The sequence below is a fragment of the Hydractinia symbiolongicarpus genome, chromosome 1 (assembly GCF_029227915.1).
Source record: "Hydractinia symbiolongicarpus strain clone_291-10 chromosome 1, HSymV2.1, whole genome shotgun sequence".
Lineage (NCBI taxonomy): Eukaryota > Metazoa > Cnidaria > Hydrozoa > Anthoathecata > Hydractiniidae > Hydractinia > Hydractinia symbiolongicarpus.
Window position 1 is genome coordinate 8342196 of NC_079875.1, and position 16009 is coordinate 8358204.

A 16009-nucleotide genomic window follows, 5' to 3' on the forward strand; every position below is an offset into this window, starting at 1 on the left:
TACAGAGTGGTTACTAAGATTCACTAAACAATTGTACAATTATGTGGGACCGAGTTAAAAAAGGTTGCGAAGAAATTCCCCTGTAAGATAGGCAGTTGAACAAAGGGGGGAATATGGGAAAGGAGAAATTGACCATGCTAGTCGGATGGTATGCACATCACCTACGTAACATCTTTGCAAAATAATGGAATTTTTATGTGTAGGTAATTTCCCTTGCCGCGATAAAAGATATTTTTAAAAGACGTTAACAACAATGAAAACAAATTGATTTGTAAACAATGCTGACAAGGAAGTAATTTCGCAGCAACGATACCATCTTTGTAACCATACATCCTGCATGTTTTAAATAGAAGGTTATTTTAAACTTGTTAACAAAATGAACTGTATGGATCATTTCAATGGATAGTATATTTTAGTACTTCAAACTGTTCTTATGTATCGAACACAAGGCATATACAAACATTATTACTTCCGAAAGGTTGTAACATATTTATGGGTGTGTAATCTTGTCAAACCAGGGACTGAAGTGAAATGTGGTCTCTTCACTTCCAAACGTCAATATGAATTTTGATTAAAAGTCATTTTCAATCAGCATGTTCCAAATCAGAATTTGAAATTCCAGGTGAAAAAATTTTAACTCACCATGTTAGGAATTAATTAGTGTTCATTTTTAACAAAAGAACATAACCTTGAACTTGCGCCCTTAAGTCAACCATTTCTAATTTCTCCTTTATTAATACCACCCTACTAAATGCCCGTCAAAGGGGAATTTGTAATAAACGCCCGATAACTTATTCTCGTCCCTTTAAAATGAAAACCTGTAAAGCTGTCACTACTTTCGAGGTTTATCTCAAAGCAACTTTATCCCCAGGGCGTCTTGTGTCTTTTCTGTGACATCGAGGAGGCGATACCCTGGTTATAGAAGAGAGACAACAGGTGCTGAAAACGAGGTTGATCCCAAAGAGTTTTTGGGTCAAGAATGCCGATAACTAAATCGTGTGTTCAGGCGATAGACTACGGAAGTCTTTACATGGACTCGAAATAAGATTTCAAGCTGCAATATAATGGCGTTGTGTTTTGAAGACACATGAAGTTTTTCACATCGTGTTTGTGTGAACTGCGCATGCGCAATAACCTTCTGAGCATGCGCAATAGCTTTATACACATGCGTAATAACGTTTCATATTGGGTAAATCGTGTTTACCTGAATATTTTAAGGGCGAAATAAAATATCAACGCTGAAATGAATCTTGTAAAGGCTGCCTCTATCACTCATAAAAATGGCGTTGGCCTTTCTGCACATGATGACCAATATATAGACAAGTCGCGGTGTAAAGTAATGCTTTTGCATCTAGAACAATGGAGATGGACACGCATGGGCACAGGCAAAAAATATAAACAGCGGACCGCGACGATCGAAAATGTTAAGTGTAAAAAAAACTGACGCTAAAATTGGTAATGTCTGCTCTTAAATAGAGAAGATAATAGTTGAGAAAAAACTATTTCGATTCATCTTCAACCTTACCTTCCTAAAAATCTATAAATTAGAATAAAGATTCAAATTGGCTATGTGGTCTTCTTTTCTTGCCTGTCAGGATGCGCGCGCATATACGGAACTTTGTAAACATTTTCAACCCATCTATATACTGATTATGTTTTAATGGATAATTTCGGAAATAATTTTGAATTATTCATTAGGTTAAACCTTGTCTGATTATAGAACATGCTACATAGCATGTGTTTTGAGAGAGATCTGGCACGAAATAGATAGAGTTAAAAAATTCTAGAACAATTTTCTCAGCCTGATTGTTTTTATGAGGCCACCGCACTCGTCATGTTGGCCACAAAACGGAAATAATAGGTCAAATTGATTAAATTAAAAAATTACGTTATGGTTGGAAATACAACTAGTCAATGACACCTTGTTAACATTTCTGAACTCCAAATGCAAAGACAGTCCTTTATTACTGCGGTAATTGCACTATTATTTAATGTCAAAAATCGTAAAAAGTTGCTAAATCGTGCATTAAAGTAAACTTATTCAAAAATATTTCCATAGGTCATTCGGTTATACATGCGACAGATGAACAAAAAATATTTTAAAAGAAAACAAATTGTTTTAGTGCTTCCATGAAGACCTTTCATTACTGTCTTGGCATACCACGAAATGTAGATTAAACACCAAACAATGAAGATATTACGTCAGGAGCACCATCACGAGATAAATTGGGCGTTCACTGTTGTCGTGTTAATAAAAAAGCTCATCATTTGATATATAAAAAAACTGATTTCTTATCGGCTTTTTTAACGCAAAAAACATAGAATTACAGATATGTTGGCATAGAAAATTTTTAACGCTCAGGTATTTTAGATATGTTGTCATGGAAAAAATTAAATTCATTGCTTTGTCTACTGGTGTAGTTTGCAAACACATCACGAGTTGAGAAACGAAATGGTTCCCCTATTGCAACCACGCTCGTTCTTCCCTTTTAAATAAAAAGGAGAAAAATTGATGAGTTTCAACCCAAAGCAAATAGAGTAATATTTGTCAAGTGCAGTAATGATGTAGCTGGTTAAACACATGGTTACTTGAAAAACAATTTACATCTAAATTTTAATTTGGTATGCAAAAAATCTGAAACTTCTTCCACTCCAACTTAGCAGGGCGCTCCAGTGCTTCCCACAAGGGCTTCCTCCCGTTAAAAAGTGCATTAGGAACATCCTTCCCGGGTAACACCGTTAAGATGTCACTACAGAACCGCTAGAATAAGAACATTCATTGAACAAACCAAACTATAAATAAAATTATATTTAGTATTTTAACGACCTCAGTGTATAGCTATTATTAAAACCGGGAGAAAACTTTATTTACCATTTCAACTATAAAAGTGCATAACTTTTATAAAAACTGTGAGAAAAACAAAATATCACTCGTCTTAATTTAAGATTTTATAGTTCAATTTAAAAACGACATATATTAACATATAAACACCTTTTTAATATCTTAAACGCTATATTAACTCCAAACAGTGTGATAAAATATTTCCCTTTATCACCCCAAATATGGAATCGATGTGTTATAAAGGATTTGTACAAAGATTGCGCAAGAAAAAAAAATGACTGATATGAATGTCATCGTTCGCTTATTGACGCTTTTGGATCAAAAGCTGTATAGGTTGCCCATTGATGTCAATTTTCCCATGAGCAAGTATAAATGCTATTTCCTGTGCATAGTAAAAAAGGCTTCGAGCTCATTTGAGAGACATGTGATTCCTTTTCCTTTTCCCCCTGCAGTATGAATTTCTGCAGGACAATATTTTAATTTGCTTGTGGGAATGCCTTAGTAAGTCTTTGGGAACTTTAGAAATCTTTTGATGTCTCCCTTACATGTTTCACATTATTTTCAGGTTGCAAATGTAATTTGCCTTACCATCTTCCTAAAATGTCTCGTCCTTCATCTTATATTTGAAGTGGATAACGAATCCAGTCATTACCCTTGCCTCCAAGGTATTTTTGTATTTCCCCTAACTAACATTAAAGCGGCAATTGGGCAAGTAGCCAATCCTGGGAGCGACGTTATCGTTTTTGCTATTTTAGAGCCCTATCTCCAGGTCTACATTTGTCAATAGCGCTTTCTGACAAATTCTCCTGATGGTTAGGCGATGGAATATAACTCAGAGACCTCGCTGACATTACAATATTTAAAAATCCGTGAAGGAGAAGTTCTTGTTGCTAATCTCTTCCCGAAAATCCACAAAATCTATGATGGTTAAAATTTAATGTCTTTGTAAACTTCTACACATTTCCCGAATACTTACGTGACGTCATAATTATTCGAAAGCTTGTATTAATCGTACAGCCAACTCGTCACCAGTGTGTTTTTACAAAACGATCTCTTGTGTTTTTACAAAACGATCTGGGCACAAAGTAATTTTCCCCTGTAAATTATAGTAATTTTTTTATTATGGTAAATAATGTATAAGCAGCACTCCATTGCAGATGCTTTTTTAGTTTTATGTTTTTTTTGATATATTTTTAACAAACTAAAATATTTTTGTAGTTTGTCCACATGACTTTTTACTACATCTCGGGAGAAAATTTTATTCATAATTTTTAAGTGTACTTTCGTTTTTATTTAATTTCCCCAAATGAATTAAGTAAAATTACTTGCTTTCTATTCGCTCTTTCGAACGAATTAATCGAAACAACAAAGAGCCAATGAAAACAATGAATAGTAATATGTATTAGCCAATCAAATTCGAGATTGAATAGATAATATAACAGACAGCTGTATAAAGGTTGAACGTAGTAGGTAGTACTATAAGAAAAAAAACAAAAAAAAGTTCAAACTTATATATTATAGGAAAGAAACTTTTCGAAAGAACTTAAAGTTTTCTGACTGTTGTTGTAATATATATCGACACTTGACTATCGACGTACAATCTCGCGCTACGGTAAAGAGAGTTGGTTTATTTCTAAAGTGGTTAAATCTAAAGACAGAGTTTTCACAGATAATGACAGAGAAAATCGAATTTGACGACACTGGAAACGCGAATAATACCCCTGAAGGTAAAATCGCTAGAGAAGTCGCATCGCAATACATTGCCAAGAAAGTAGGCAAGCCAATAAAGAACATAGCACTGCGAAAAGAAGTCGAAATAATGTTGAGACTGACCGATGAAATAGATAATATGTACGACTTAGCCAACATGTGTAATCGCTTGAATGTTAGCAACGAAAACGCTCATTACGTGTTTATGGAAATCGCTGAAGAAATATTTCAAGAGGGAATAAACTGGGGAAGAATTATAGTTTTATACGCATTTGCTGGCAAATTAGCGCAACATTTTAAAAGAACAAATAACGAACAACTTGTTGATAAAGTAGGCAGTTGGGTTGGAACTGCTGTTTCTAAAAAATCTATGTGGATACGGGACTGCGGACATGGATGGGTAAGTTTTAAATATTTTTTTATTTATTTAAACCGTTATTATTCTATTTTTATTTCCGTGATGAAAACCCCATGAGTTATGGCCTTTTACGAATGGTTTTTTTAACAGTTGACGAAACAGTATGGAAAAGTGTCCTTTCTTTCAACGGCCAACCCACTTTACTTTGGCAAGCTCTACTGTTAATAATAGAAAACCGAACAGATCAAAGCTGTTAAAAAAAATATTCTCCGGTCGGTTGTTGACAATAAAGCAATTAAAAGATTTAAAAAAGTTTTCTTTAACATTTTTTTCAAAAAAAATAACAGAAAGTCCTTAAGGAAAATATTTTTTCTGTTTTACTCGCTATCTGCACGAAAACACTTTAATTTAACGACACGACACAACGTCAAAACGACACCACAAAAAATGTCGTCAGATTCCGTGTAAATTCCGATTAAATAAATTCTTACAGAGTTTTAATTCATGAAATATATAAAATACGTTTTGGAAAATGGTTTAACTAACAACATTATTACAAGTTATTTTGTTTTCTCCTAAATCCAGAAAATGACACAGAAACTTAGACTCATTAAGGGACATCTTAACACATTTAAGGACATCTTGAAGCCCACGCTCTTTTTCCTAACATCATGAAATGAATGAACCATTACACACCTCTTTCGAAATTGTCACTATGCCAACGTAGTGACGGAGAATTTTCTGACTTGATCGGGTATCAACATTGTCTCGATTAACCAACTGTTATTATTATTTTTAAAAATTATGAATCACATTTTATTTATTTATAAGTTCTCAGTTTTCGGTTTAAAGTTCACTTAAAAATTTCCGCACATTCCCCACAGAGAGAAATTTTCTTTTGATAAAAATAATTGATATATTTGTGTTTGTGCTTGAACTGAAACAAATTTAGTTTCCAGTGTTAAATATAAAGCTTGAAAATAAAAAATAATCATAAAACAGGTGTTTTTGCTATAGGTAAACCTAAAAGGAAACTGTTGGACGAATTTTAAAATCGGGACAGCAACTTCAGACTCAGCTCTCTATTATAAGATATTGAAGCTTTTAAGTTAAACGTTTAAAACCTTTATTTCTTTAGACTGGATTTATTCAGGCATTTGGTGAATCAAAAGGTGAGAATGAAAACAATTGGTTTCAAGGTATGTTTGCGGCTACCATTGGCTTTGGTACTCTTGCAGCAGCGATGCTAATCAAAAGCTAGATGTCCAACATTAAAGGATCACATTAATGACATCTTTCGTCATCTCTTGGTTATTCTTCACACTGTTGATAATGCCGGTGGAATGTCAATTTTACAACATTCCGTAAGTTGATATTACTGGCATGTGGACAAAAAAACATGTTGATCGATACGTTTTGTATGGTCATTTTCTGTTAGCTAAAAGCTATTGCCTGTAACCGCGTAATTGTTTGGTCATAATGGTAACACTATAGCTAAAAGCTATTGCCTGTAACCATTTAATCGTTTGGTCATAATGGTAACACTAAATTCTATCCTACTTCTTGGCAATAAGAAAAGCAAAGAAGATATTTATTTCTTTACTATATTTTATTTATATCTTGTAAAAATGTCGATAAGAGAATATTGTAAATATGTTTATTTTAATAAATACAGATGTTTTTTAGTTCAAATAAAAGATCAGATAATTTAAAAATAGCTTGGTTGTTGTTGTTGTTGTTTTTCGTGTGAACGCCAACTGTGTTTATATAAGAAAAAAATTAAAGGGTGCTCTTTCATTTATCATTGGATAAGTAGCCATGTTTACGCCTAAAAGTTGCTCGTCAGAGCTTAAAAAGAATGAGGTTCTTCTCATCGCAGTTGGCAATAAAGATATCAAATAGTTAAGATTACCGACATGAAGGAATACAAGGCTTTTTTGTTATTCTTTTTTTGTTATTTTTCATCTAACTAAACAGTTAAACTGTCAAGCAAAGTTTATTGAAAAGACCATCTACAACCTCTTGCCCAGGACCCTAATTGAATAATGCCGATACCAACAGGAACTGAAGAGGCTACTGTGGGTAAAAAACTAATTTGACGATTTGCATCACCACCAACGTCGTCCCCAGGTCTTTTTTTCTTTTTCTGATAATCTTGTAAAAAAAAATCTGGGGACGGGGTTGCATCACCACAGCATTTAATCAGCAATTTTTCGTGGGATTTTATAACAATTTTTAAATAAACGCGTTTTAATTTTGTACATAGATACGTAGGAATTCCTTATCTTAAAAAATATTGCAAAAATGCAATTAACAGACTCCATCGTCAATTGAATTGTATAATGCGGTCTTAACCTAATTTTCTGGGAATGTATCACTTGTTCATATTGAACAAAAACGTTTTGATAGTCAGTGGTAATTTTGTACTTGAAAAAAGTTTTGTACTGTCAACAGAAAGGAAAGCAAATTTATGTCACGCATGCAGTTTTTGAAACATTTTCTATCGCACGGTATTATTCTAACCTCGTCCCAGGGCTTTTTTCATTTTGTAATAATTGCCTTGCCTTTATTAAAAAGAGGAAAAGAATCCTAGGTAAGAGGTTAGGTAATCTTCTTGTAATCAGTGGTATCTCCAACGGGTTTTACATTTTAAGCATGCCGATTTTTTACAATTCACATTTTAATAGCCTGTTAAGACATGCAGTTTGACTATTAGCTGAATTTAGGTTTATGTGTTGTGGGTAGCCCATCATGCTACCGATATTTCATAGCGGTATTTACCGCATGACAGTTCGCGTGGTAGCAAAGTAAAAACGACCAAAATTTCATAACAGAATCATTTATACTTGATCAAAACGACCACCCTTATTCGCAGGGATTTTTTGCAAAGCTATTCAATTTCGCCACAACTCCTTGTCAAACTTAAGAGTTGAGACCACCCTCGTCCCCAATTTTTGTTTTGTTGCCTTTTTGATATCAGAAAAGGCGGTAAAAGAACCCTGGGGCTAAATGTGGAAGCGGGACTGTAAACGCAGTTAGTCAAACATTAAAACAAAAAGAAAGGACTTAGTGTGCAAACTACAGATTAGTCTGGGATTTGGTAAGAAAATGCATTTTTGGTAAAGTTAACAACAGGCTAAGATTGTCTAAATTGTAAACATTTGTTAGAAAACTCCTTGGTTTATAATTTTGTTTTTTTAATTTCCTTCAACACAACAACTATGTTTAAATAAGTTTTGTCGCCGCTACAATTATTTATGAATTGTTTATCAACCTTCAATAATACCTAGCAATAATCTCGTTACCAGGACTTCTTTTTCGATTTTTACTTGTTTCGCGTCAGCATGCATATCAAAATTAAAAAAAACTTCTGGGGACTTGATTTTAAGCAGTAACTTTTTGAAAATGTAAAGAAAATCGAGGTTGAGATATAAAAGCAAATGTTTTCCCATTCCTTATTCTTTCCAACCCCTCAGGGCATCTTGTATTTTTTCTGGCAACAGGACAGCGAGATATCGCGTGCTGGTATAAAAAAGAGACAAAAGGCATTGGGAACAAGGTTGACTTCTTCCTCACTACAACAACTTCTACATCCTTTCAAGAAACATAGCGACATCATAATCGGAATATACATATAAAAAGCACGCATAAATACAACCTCGTCCCCGAGCAACTTTTTACGTTTGTATAAAAAAGCTTAAGGTTCTGGGTCCGAAGTAGGCATAAAAAATGCATTATGACCAACTTCGTTCCTATCCTAAGGAATTTTTAACATTTTGATGAAAATATCAAATAGGCAAAAATCCCTGGAAACGAGGGTGGCTTTATGACTGCACACAGTATGACTTTGTTTCCCAGTTAGAGCATCTATATAAAAGTACTAAGGAATGTTATAATGACCATTTAATCTTATAGTTCAAGCAGTATATCCTTGTAACGTTTCCTAATGTCTGATAAGTGCCAAGGAAATGATGCTTTGTGCCAAAATACTTGAATACCCGAACATGTCTATAATAACTTTTTATAAATTTTTGCATCATGTTTGTGGTCGGATGTAGATGTGACTTGTGAACTTCGTTTTAGTATGGTTTTAGTTAAAACAACAAAAAGAACATGGAACCAGAGATGCGTGTACGTTTCTTAAAGAGCTCCTACACATAAACCGTTTTACTTTATCAGACAAAATTTGCTGGCACAAATTTTAGTCGGAAAGATTAGACTATTTGCCACTTGGGAATGTTTTGTTAACTTTTGAAAATTCTTCAGTCACTTTTCATAATCTCTTCAAGGTTTGAAGTTCATGTACTACATATAATTCGTCGAGCAACATTTTCTTGCGCATAAAATGTTTCGTCGGACAAAATATTCATCAGGTAGTAAAAATTCCGTCAATTTTGTCCGACATGTTCTTCTCCGATAATTTAGACACACACGATATACTTCGTCAACGTTCGTAAGTTTTCCTGAAAATCTTGTACTTGCTTTTTCCATTTTCCATCCATATTTCATAGCTTTATCAACCTCATCCCCGGACCTTCTTGTCTCTTATCCAGGCGCTGCGCTTTTGACACATCTGAAGAAAAAATTGACATACTGTCCGATATGCAAAAAGAGAAACAGGTCCTGGTTTTAAATTGGACAGGTTCATGATATTCCTAACCTTATTTTCAAGGATTCTTAATTTTTGTTTTAATACACTTTCTACATAGCTACATGAATGAGTTTAAATATATTCTATAAACTGTACACAAGGGAAGAAAGACTGGACACGGGTGGTTCGAAGCGGAATCTAAGAGTTAGCGCATGCGCGGGTTTTTAACGACATCCGTGGAGGAATAATGGCGGCCGGCATCAAACTACGTAGTCAAAACAAACCAAGAGCAAGTTTAAATCTATTGTTATCCTCCCATCTAATATTCCAATAGATCTAATTTAGCCGTAAACGAACATGTGATAAGTCAACGAAGAGGCTCAGCGAAACATTTTTGTTGTAGTGGAGCTAGGTACGAGGAACAAGACTACTCAAGTAGATGAAAGAAAAAATCAAGATTTTTGCTTATTTGCGTTACGTTGCTAACGTCAAGGTAATTAACTTGTTATTCAGAGTTTTCTAGGGCTGTAGAAAAGTTATTTTACATCAAGGACACATGGCCCTAAGAGAAAAATACAACTTTGAAGTGCTTTCAGTTTTTTTTAATCAGAAAATGACTTTTGAAGTAGGCATATTTTTCACAGTTTCACGATAACTATCAAATACGTATGAAAGCTTCAATATCGTTTAACTAAGCCAATGTGGCATTACTGTGTTATAAATTTGCTAGAAACTGGTTAACACAAGGTTGGTTAACATAAAATATTTATATATATACATGCTAGGTAGGCGACAAAATACAGTCACATCCACTTAACAGCTAGTAGAAAATTCTGTCACTACTCTTCCTCGCCTTTTGTAAATTTACGCTTTTTAGCTGCTGGCTTCAAGTCTTGAGCTTCTGGATTTGTTGTCAAAAGGTGCTGTTTCATAATGTATTTGAGCCTGTCAACTGGGTTTTTGATGTTTGAATAATTTATTCTCATACGATGCAAATCGTGGTGAATAGATTCTCCACCTTGTTCACCATAAAAACCTAAGCCCGTTCTCCACTTGTTTACAAAATCCAATACATGGTCTTCTAGTATGTGCAGCTTTGGACTGATGTATATTGAAGGCCAATTAACTCTTAAATAACACATGAACTGATTGATAGATGTCTCTAAAAGTTGGTTAAACAAATTTTATAAATTGACTTTTCTACTTTTAAGCATTTCATAAAAATCAAACTTGCATATTTTACCTAAATTTGATAACATTTCTTGGGTCATAATACATGAAGAATTGAATATTGAGTGACACGAACCATACAGCTTGAACAGTTGTTCAAACTTCTTGCATGTTTCTTGACACTCCAGATATAAAACTTGATCATCACATTGATTCTGTACAATTTCAGGAATACGATCACATAAATACTTTATGTTGCCATCCTATAATATTGTCTACTGTTTGTTGTAAACCAATTTGTGAAATTATACTTATGCATAATACAATTTCATATTTTTCGTTTACTTTATCTTGTTTCAATACAAATTGTATAGCATTGTATTGAAACAAGATAAAGTAAACGAAAATTTTTATAAATTGCAAAAATAAATCTAACCTTGAGCATTTTATGACAATGGTTGCCAATAAAGCTTTTTCCGTGGTACGCCTGCCTCTCAACACCAAGCTCCTGCAGTGTATCGTCTAGGGATGATACGCAAGGACCAGATCCAATTTCCAATTGGTACTTTTCTTTGAATGCTTTTATGCTTCTATGTTTCTCCTTCAGTTCAAATTCTAAGTTATCCAACTCTGGTTTGTAGTTTTTTTCAAACTCATCCTTGGTAATTTGTTTAGATATAACCATCCAGTTCATATGTTCCTGCTGGTTATCATACTCGTCCTCCAATTCTTTTGACTCATTTTGTAAATTGCTAAATATATACATATATATATACATATATATATAGATATGTTATAAAGAAATGCAGCCCAAGATATGATTGGAAGTAGTATTAATAATAATAAAAATCTAGTAAGGTGTACATACATTAAAATTCTCATATTTGCCATAAACTCTGCAAATTTAATATTAATTTCACCATCAGTAGTTTGAGCATGAATTGTGGCAATTCTTAAATCAACTTCTTGACAGTAGCTTTCCAAGTTGTTGAACATTTTTAAATATATCCCAAGTGTTAGGTGGAGCCCTGGTATAGCCACCTATATAAAAAGTAATAAAAAATAGGTTTGCTGAATTTTCATAACATTGCACGAAGTACATTATACTTACTTGTTCTAGGGGGATGTTAAAGAAGCAATCATGTATCACATTTTGATAGTGTTTGGCGTTTTTCACTAACGATCCATTGTCACGAAATCGCTGCAGGTTTGTGTTCAAACTGTCCAAGCTACGTTTTGGAAAAGATCCACGAATAAATTTTGGGATGCAAAGTTGGTCAGTCTTTATGCTGCACCAGAGACAACAGTGACGGCCTGTAAAATTTAAAACACTAAGGTAATTTTATAGATAGATTTTATTTTATATAAGACACATTGTATTATTGATATATAATATACACATAATTTTTTTAAGGAATCTGAAGTGATATGTGCCCAAAGAAGGAACTTTTGAAGCTATTTTTGTTTTTCCTTAATGTGAAATTTGATATTTATTTTAATTTAATAAAACATGTCATTACCATTTGCCCCACTAATTCCATACATAGCACATAAATACTCGTAATCTCCATACATAAAGAGACGGATCTTCAAATTATTCCACTTCTGTTTTTGTAGAATCCTAATTTGTGGTTTAAATCTTTCTAAGCAGATTCTTAAATTTGTCACGGAATCCTTTGCCTCAAATATGCTGAAGATGGTCGTATTTTCTTTGCGATTAGGGTTTCTAATATTTGCCACTTGATAGCTCATTTTGAAACTGTTATCACCATGGTCACCACCAATTTTAACATGTATTTCATCATCCGGTATAAATGAGTGATGAACTAATTGATTATTTTTACTCAGTTCTGTTAACCGGTTTAATATATGACCTACAACATTGTAAAGGTATACCCAAGGCTTGGGATCTACAACAAGCTGCTTATTACTACTACTAAATTTTCGAGTTAGAGGAGCTAGCTCAGCAACAAGCCCTTTCCCTATCCACTTGTCTGCAACCTGTCTTGTTGTTTTTTCAGATGCAAGTTTGATGTCAAAAGTGGCAAGCCATCGGGAAATATTTCGCATAAGGTTCCATGGCAAATTCAAGGTGGCTTTCATGGCGGCAGCAGTCTCAGCTGGAATGGAGACATGATGGATTTCTGCGATTATTTGTTTTCGCTGCTCCTTGTCACATTTTTTCATGATCGCAGCTGTTTGTTTCACAAATGCATCATTTGAATTTCCTGAAATCATGTTGATTATATTTTTAGCTGTTTTGCTCCGATCAGATAAGCTTCTTTTACTACTTTCATTTGATAACTTTCTTGGCATGCTGATCGGTGTAACCGTTATTGGCTAAAATAAAGAAATGTTTTTTATTTTTAGTCTTTGTTAGATATATAATATATATATATATAGTAGAAATATGAATAATTTTCAGGTAAATGCAGAAAAATATGTATATTCTAAATGTTTATTTATATACCTGTGGTCCTTTTGTAGCAAATTGAATTGTTTGATTCGGTAGTTTTGACTGTTTAATTTTGATACCAACCAAATGTGTCATGCATTTTTCAATAATTGTCGGTACAGGCTTAGACGGACTTAGCTTTAAAATGTCGTTGGGTGTCATCAATTCTGGCTCAATGGTTTTTTTCGGCCTTCCACCTTTTTTAGATTTTATAGGCCGTCCCCCTTTAGATTTAATTTTCGAGAAATTTGATGCACTGCCTTCTTTCCATCTTACTGGGCATTTTGATGTTTTTGTGCCCCGCAAATTACAATTTTGCATTGTGCAGTAACATTTATTACAAAATTTTGGTGGATGTATTTTGTTTACATCTTGCTCAAAGTCCTCCTGAAATGCTGACTGAAGGCCAGAAAGGTTTTCCTTTACAAGATAGGAAACTCTTCCATTCAAAATATTTCCACATATGCGACAAAGTTTGGTTAGATCTGTATGTTCTGCCATTCTATAGCTATAATTATTCTAAAAAATAATATTATGTAACCAGTTTAATCGTTGCCTTTCCAATTATATTTTTTAACTTAGTCAAAAGCTTTTTGCAAACATAAAGTTTCACATTTCATGACCATAAGCTTTTTTTCCTGTCTGTGCCACCATTTTAAAAATTTGAATTTTGTTCAACTTTGATGACAAATATTTTTCAGAAAAAAACTGAAAGCAGTATGGAACTTTAAAAAATAGAAAGTATAATCCTTGGGCTTTCGTAACATATAAGTTTGATTAGGTGAAAAACTCTATATAACGTTATAGCCGACCTGTTAGCTAGGTCACTTTTTGACTCGACATTTACCGTCTCGTCTTATTTACGTTTGTTGCGCTTGGAAACGACAACAAAATTGTTTTTTGATTTTTTCCACAGCATCTGAAGACCTTAGATGCTAGTTAAATAGATTTACATAAGGCCACGCGAGAGTAAAATTTCTGTTATCGACATTAGAAGTTGTGCCTTTATCAGCAACTTTGTTACAAAATTTTGGAAGCTCGCCCCAGACTCCCGGCAAATGCGCTTAAATTCCATTGTACGGCCGTTTGAATCACCCGTGTGGAAAGCCTCAAAATAAAGAGCGCAAACATGATCCCCTAATATCTTGTCTTGTACAACTGCGAAACGAACCAAAAAACTCGAGGCCACGCAACACCCTTATTCCCAAGATTTTCTGTCTTTTTGAAACAAGAGAACACGGCAAGGACGATACACAACTGAATCATAACGCATCAAAACAAATGCCTTTTCTTTTCGATTCGATAAAACACACAAATTTCAAACAATTGCTTATTTTCTTAGAACGAAACATGTGTCAAAAGCAAGTCAGTCTTTGCATCTTTTATTTATTTTCTATCACAACAAGATGTTTATTGAGTTAAACCTCTGTCATCTAACCTCCGTGGGCGGTATAATACATGACTGCTGATTCAGCAGTTTTTTGCATTCTTTTTATAATTCTAAAAATCAAAGACTGGTGATTCAGCATTTTTTATTTACATTGTATTTTATATTTTAAAAATCTCAGAAAGATGATCTTTCAAGTAATAATGCTCTTACTACTGTGTTGACTCGACTAAAAGAAGAAAAGAAACCCTGGGAACTAATTTTGTCATACGCATCAGTCATACCTCTTTCCGCTTGAAATTGAATTGAAACAACAACCTGGGCCCCAGTATCTTCAGATATTTCACTAAAATGATTAAAACAGACTGATGTTGTTGACTGTTTGTTATACCTTGGGACGAGGTTGTCAAAAGTTCTGTAGCAATATTTGTTTATATCAGCTCTACATGCAGATAAATAAATGGATATGAATAGCTAACACACTGGTTGAAAATATCTGCGGAGGAGTTTGTTATTTTGTTCAACAACAGTTTTTATTTATCAACATAAATGTTATCCGGGGAGTGCACTCTAGAAACACCTTCCGCTATTATCGTGATATTTACATCAGATATATATTAACTCGTCCCCAGATCTTTTGTTTCGATGATATGAACACAGCTGTGTGAAAAAGAAAAACAGTAATAAATCGACAAAGAGAATCAAGGCTAAATAATTTTATACTGTTTATACTGTTTATCTTAATAATATAAAAAAAGGTGTTCTTTTTAATAAACAAGACTGAAAATGAACGGAAGCCCTTTCATAAAAAAATTTCCTCGGAATGTAATATCCAGAAGTTACCTTGGACTCTTCGTCTCTGCGTATTAGGAAATGAGGACGAAACAAGCTTATAAAAAATGAGGTTGACTCCTCATTACCAACCCCTTTTAATCATGTAGATATGTAATTAAAATACGAAGGTAACTCTGCGTTAGAAGCGGGTTACCGCGAATTTTTTAAATGCTTTTGGTTCTATCTATTTATTGCATTTAATACTACTAGTTGGTAGCCTGTAAACAAATCCACGGGTTCTTCTGTTTATAATGCGTCTAGCTACTTGGGGTACCATTTGTGGGAAAAACAGACACGGCATTATTAAAGAGATACGCATACTATGCGAATAGCTCTGCCATAGGAGTACTGAGCACTCTGGTCACACGTAGTACATCGTCTGTGGCCTATTTTGGTGTATTATAGCCTTCTTCTCGCTCCTGCCATTTTTTACCTCTTTAGCTAACATTTTTAACATATGCAACACTATCTTTAGATTATACGATATAATAGCTTAAGATTTGTATTTTATTAAACTGTAAATTCTTCAATGGCGAAAAAAGGAGGAAAAAAAAGAAAAAAAAAGTGTAATGAGTTTCAATACTACGAATCGAAAGATACGCGGTACAAATCCCACACTAGCCCAACTAATGAGCCGTGATACATCGAAACAAGCTTGTCCT

At 33.8% G+C, this 16009-nt stretch overlaps 2 protein-coding genes and 1 long non-coding RNA gene across 3 annotated transcripts; 2 read left to right on the forward strand and 1 right to left on the reverse strand.

Annotated features, from left to right (window-relative positions):
- The first annotated feature begins 4293 nt into the window (after positions 1-4293).
- Positions 4294-6627, forward strand: LOC130636187 (apoptosis regulator Bcl-2-like). Its single transcript, XM_057445831.1, has 2 exons — positions 4294-4952; positions 6049-6627. The coding sequence occupies exons 1-2, from the start codon at positions 4515-4517 to the stop codon at positions 6169-6171; spliced, it is 561 nt and encodes a 186-aa protein (XP_057301814.1). The 5' UTR covers positions 4294-4514; the 3' UTR covers positions 6172-6627.
- Positions 6628-9892: 3265 nt separating this feature from the next.
- On the reverse strand, positions 9893-11673 carry LOC130636212 (uncharacterized). Its single transcript, XM_057445863.1, has 4 exons — positions 11540-11673; positions 11108-11423; positions 10745-10934; positions 9893-10663 (listed from the first exon to the last, which is right to left on the reverse strand). Exons 1-4 carry the CDS (start codon positions 11665-11667, stop codon positions 10341-10343), a joined length of 957 nt encoding a protein of 318 aa, XP_057301846.1. The 5' UTR covers positions 11668-11673; the 3' UTR covers positions 9893-10340.
- LOC130636225 (uncharacterized) lies at positions 10383-11845 on the forward strand. Its single transcript, XR_008982243.1, has 2 exons — positions 10383-10421; positions 11347-11845. It is a non-coding gene; the product is annotated as an uncharacterized LOC130636225 (long non-coding RNA).
- Positions 11846-16009: the final 4164 nt, after the last annotated feature.

Excerpts from the sequence above, each read along its gene's own strand:
- LOC130636187 (XM_057445831.1), top strand. The coding sequence starts at position 4,515 with ATGACAGAGAAAATCGAATTTGACGACACTGGAAACGCGAATAATACC. Across the intron at positions 4,953-6,048 it reads GGGACTGCGGACATGGATGG|ACTGGATTTATTCAGGCATT; the intron begins GTAAGTTTTAAA and ends TTATTTCTTTAG.
- LOC130636212 (XM_057445863.1), bottom strand. The coding sequence starts at position 11,667 with ATGTTCAACAACTTGGAAAGCTACTGTCAAGAAGTTGATTTAAGAATT. Across the intron at positions 11,424-11,539 it reads GCAAATATGAGAATTTTAAT|CAATTTACAAAATGAGTCAA; the intron begins GTATGTACACCT and ends GTATATATTTAG. Across the intron at positions 10,935-11,107 it reads ATTGTCATAAAATGCTCAAG|GATGGCAACATAAAGTATTT; the intron begins GTTAGATTTATT and ends ACAATATTATAG.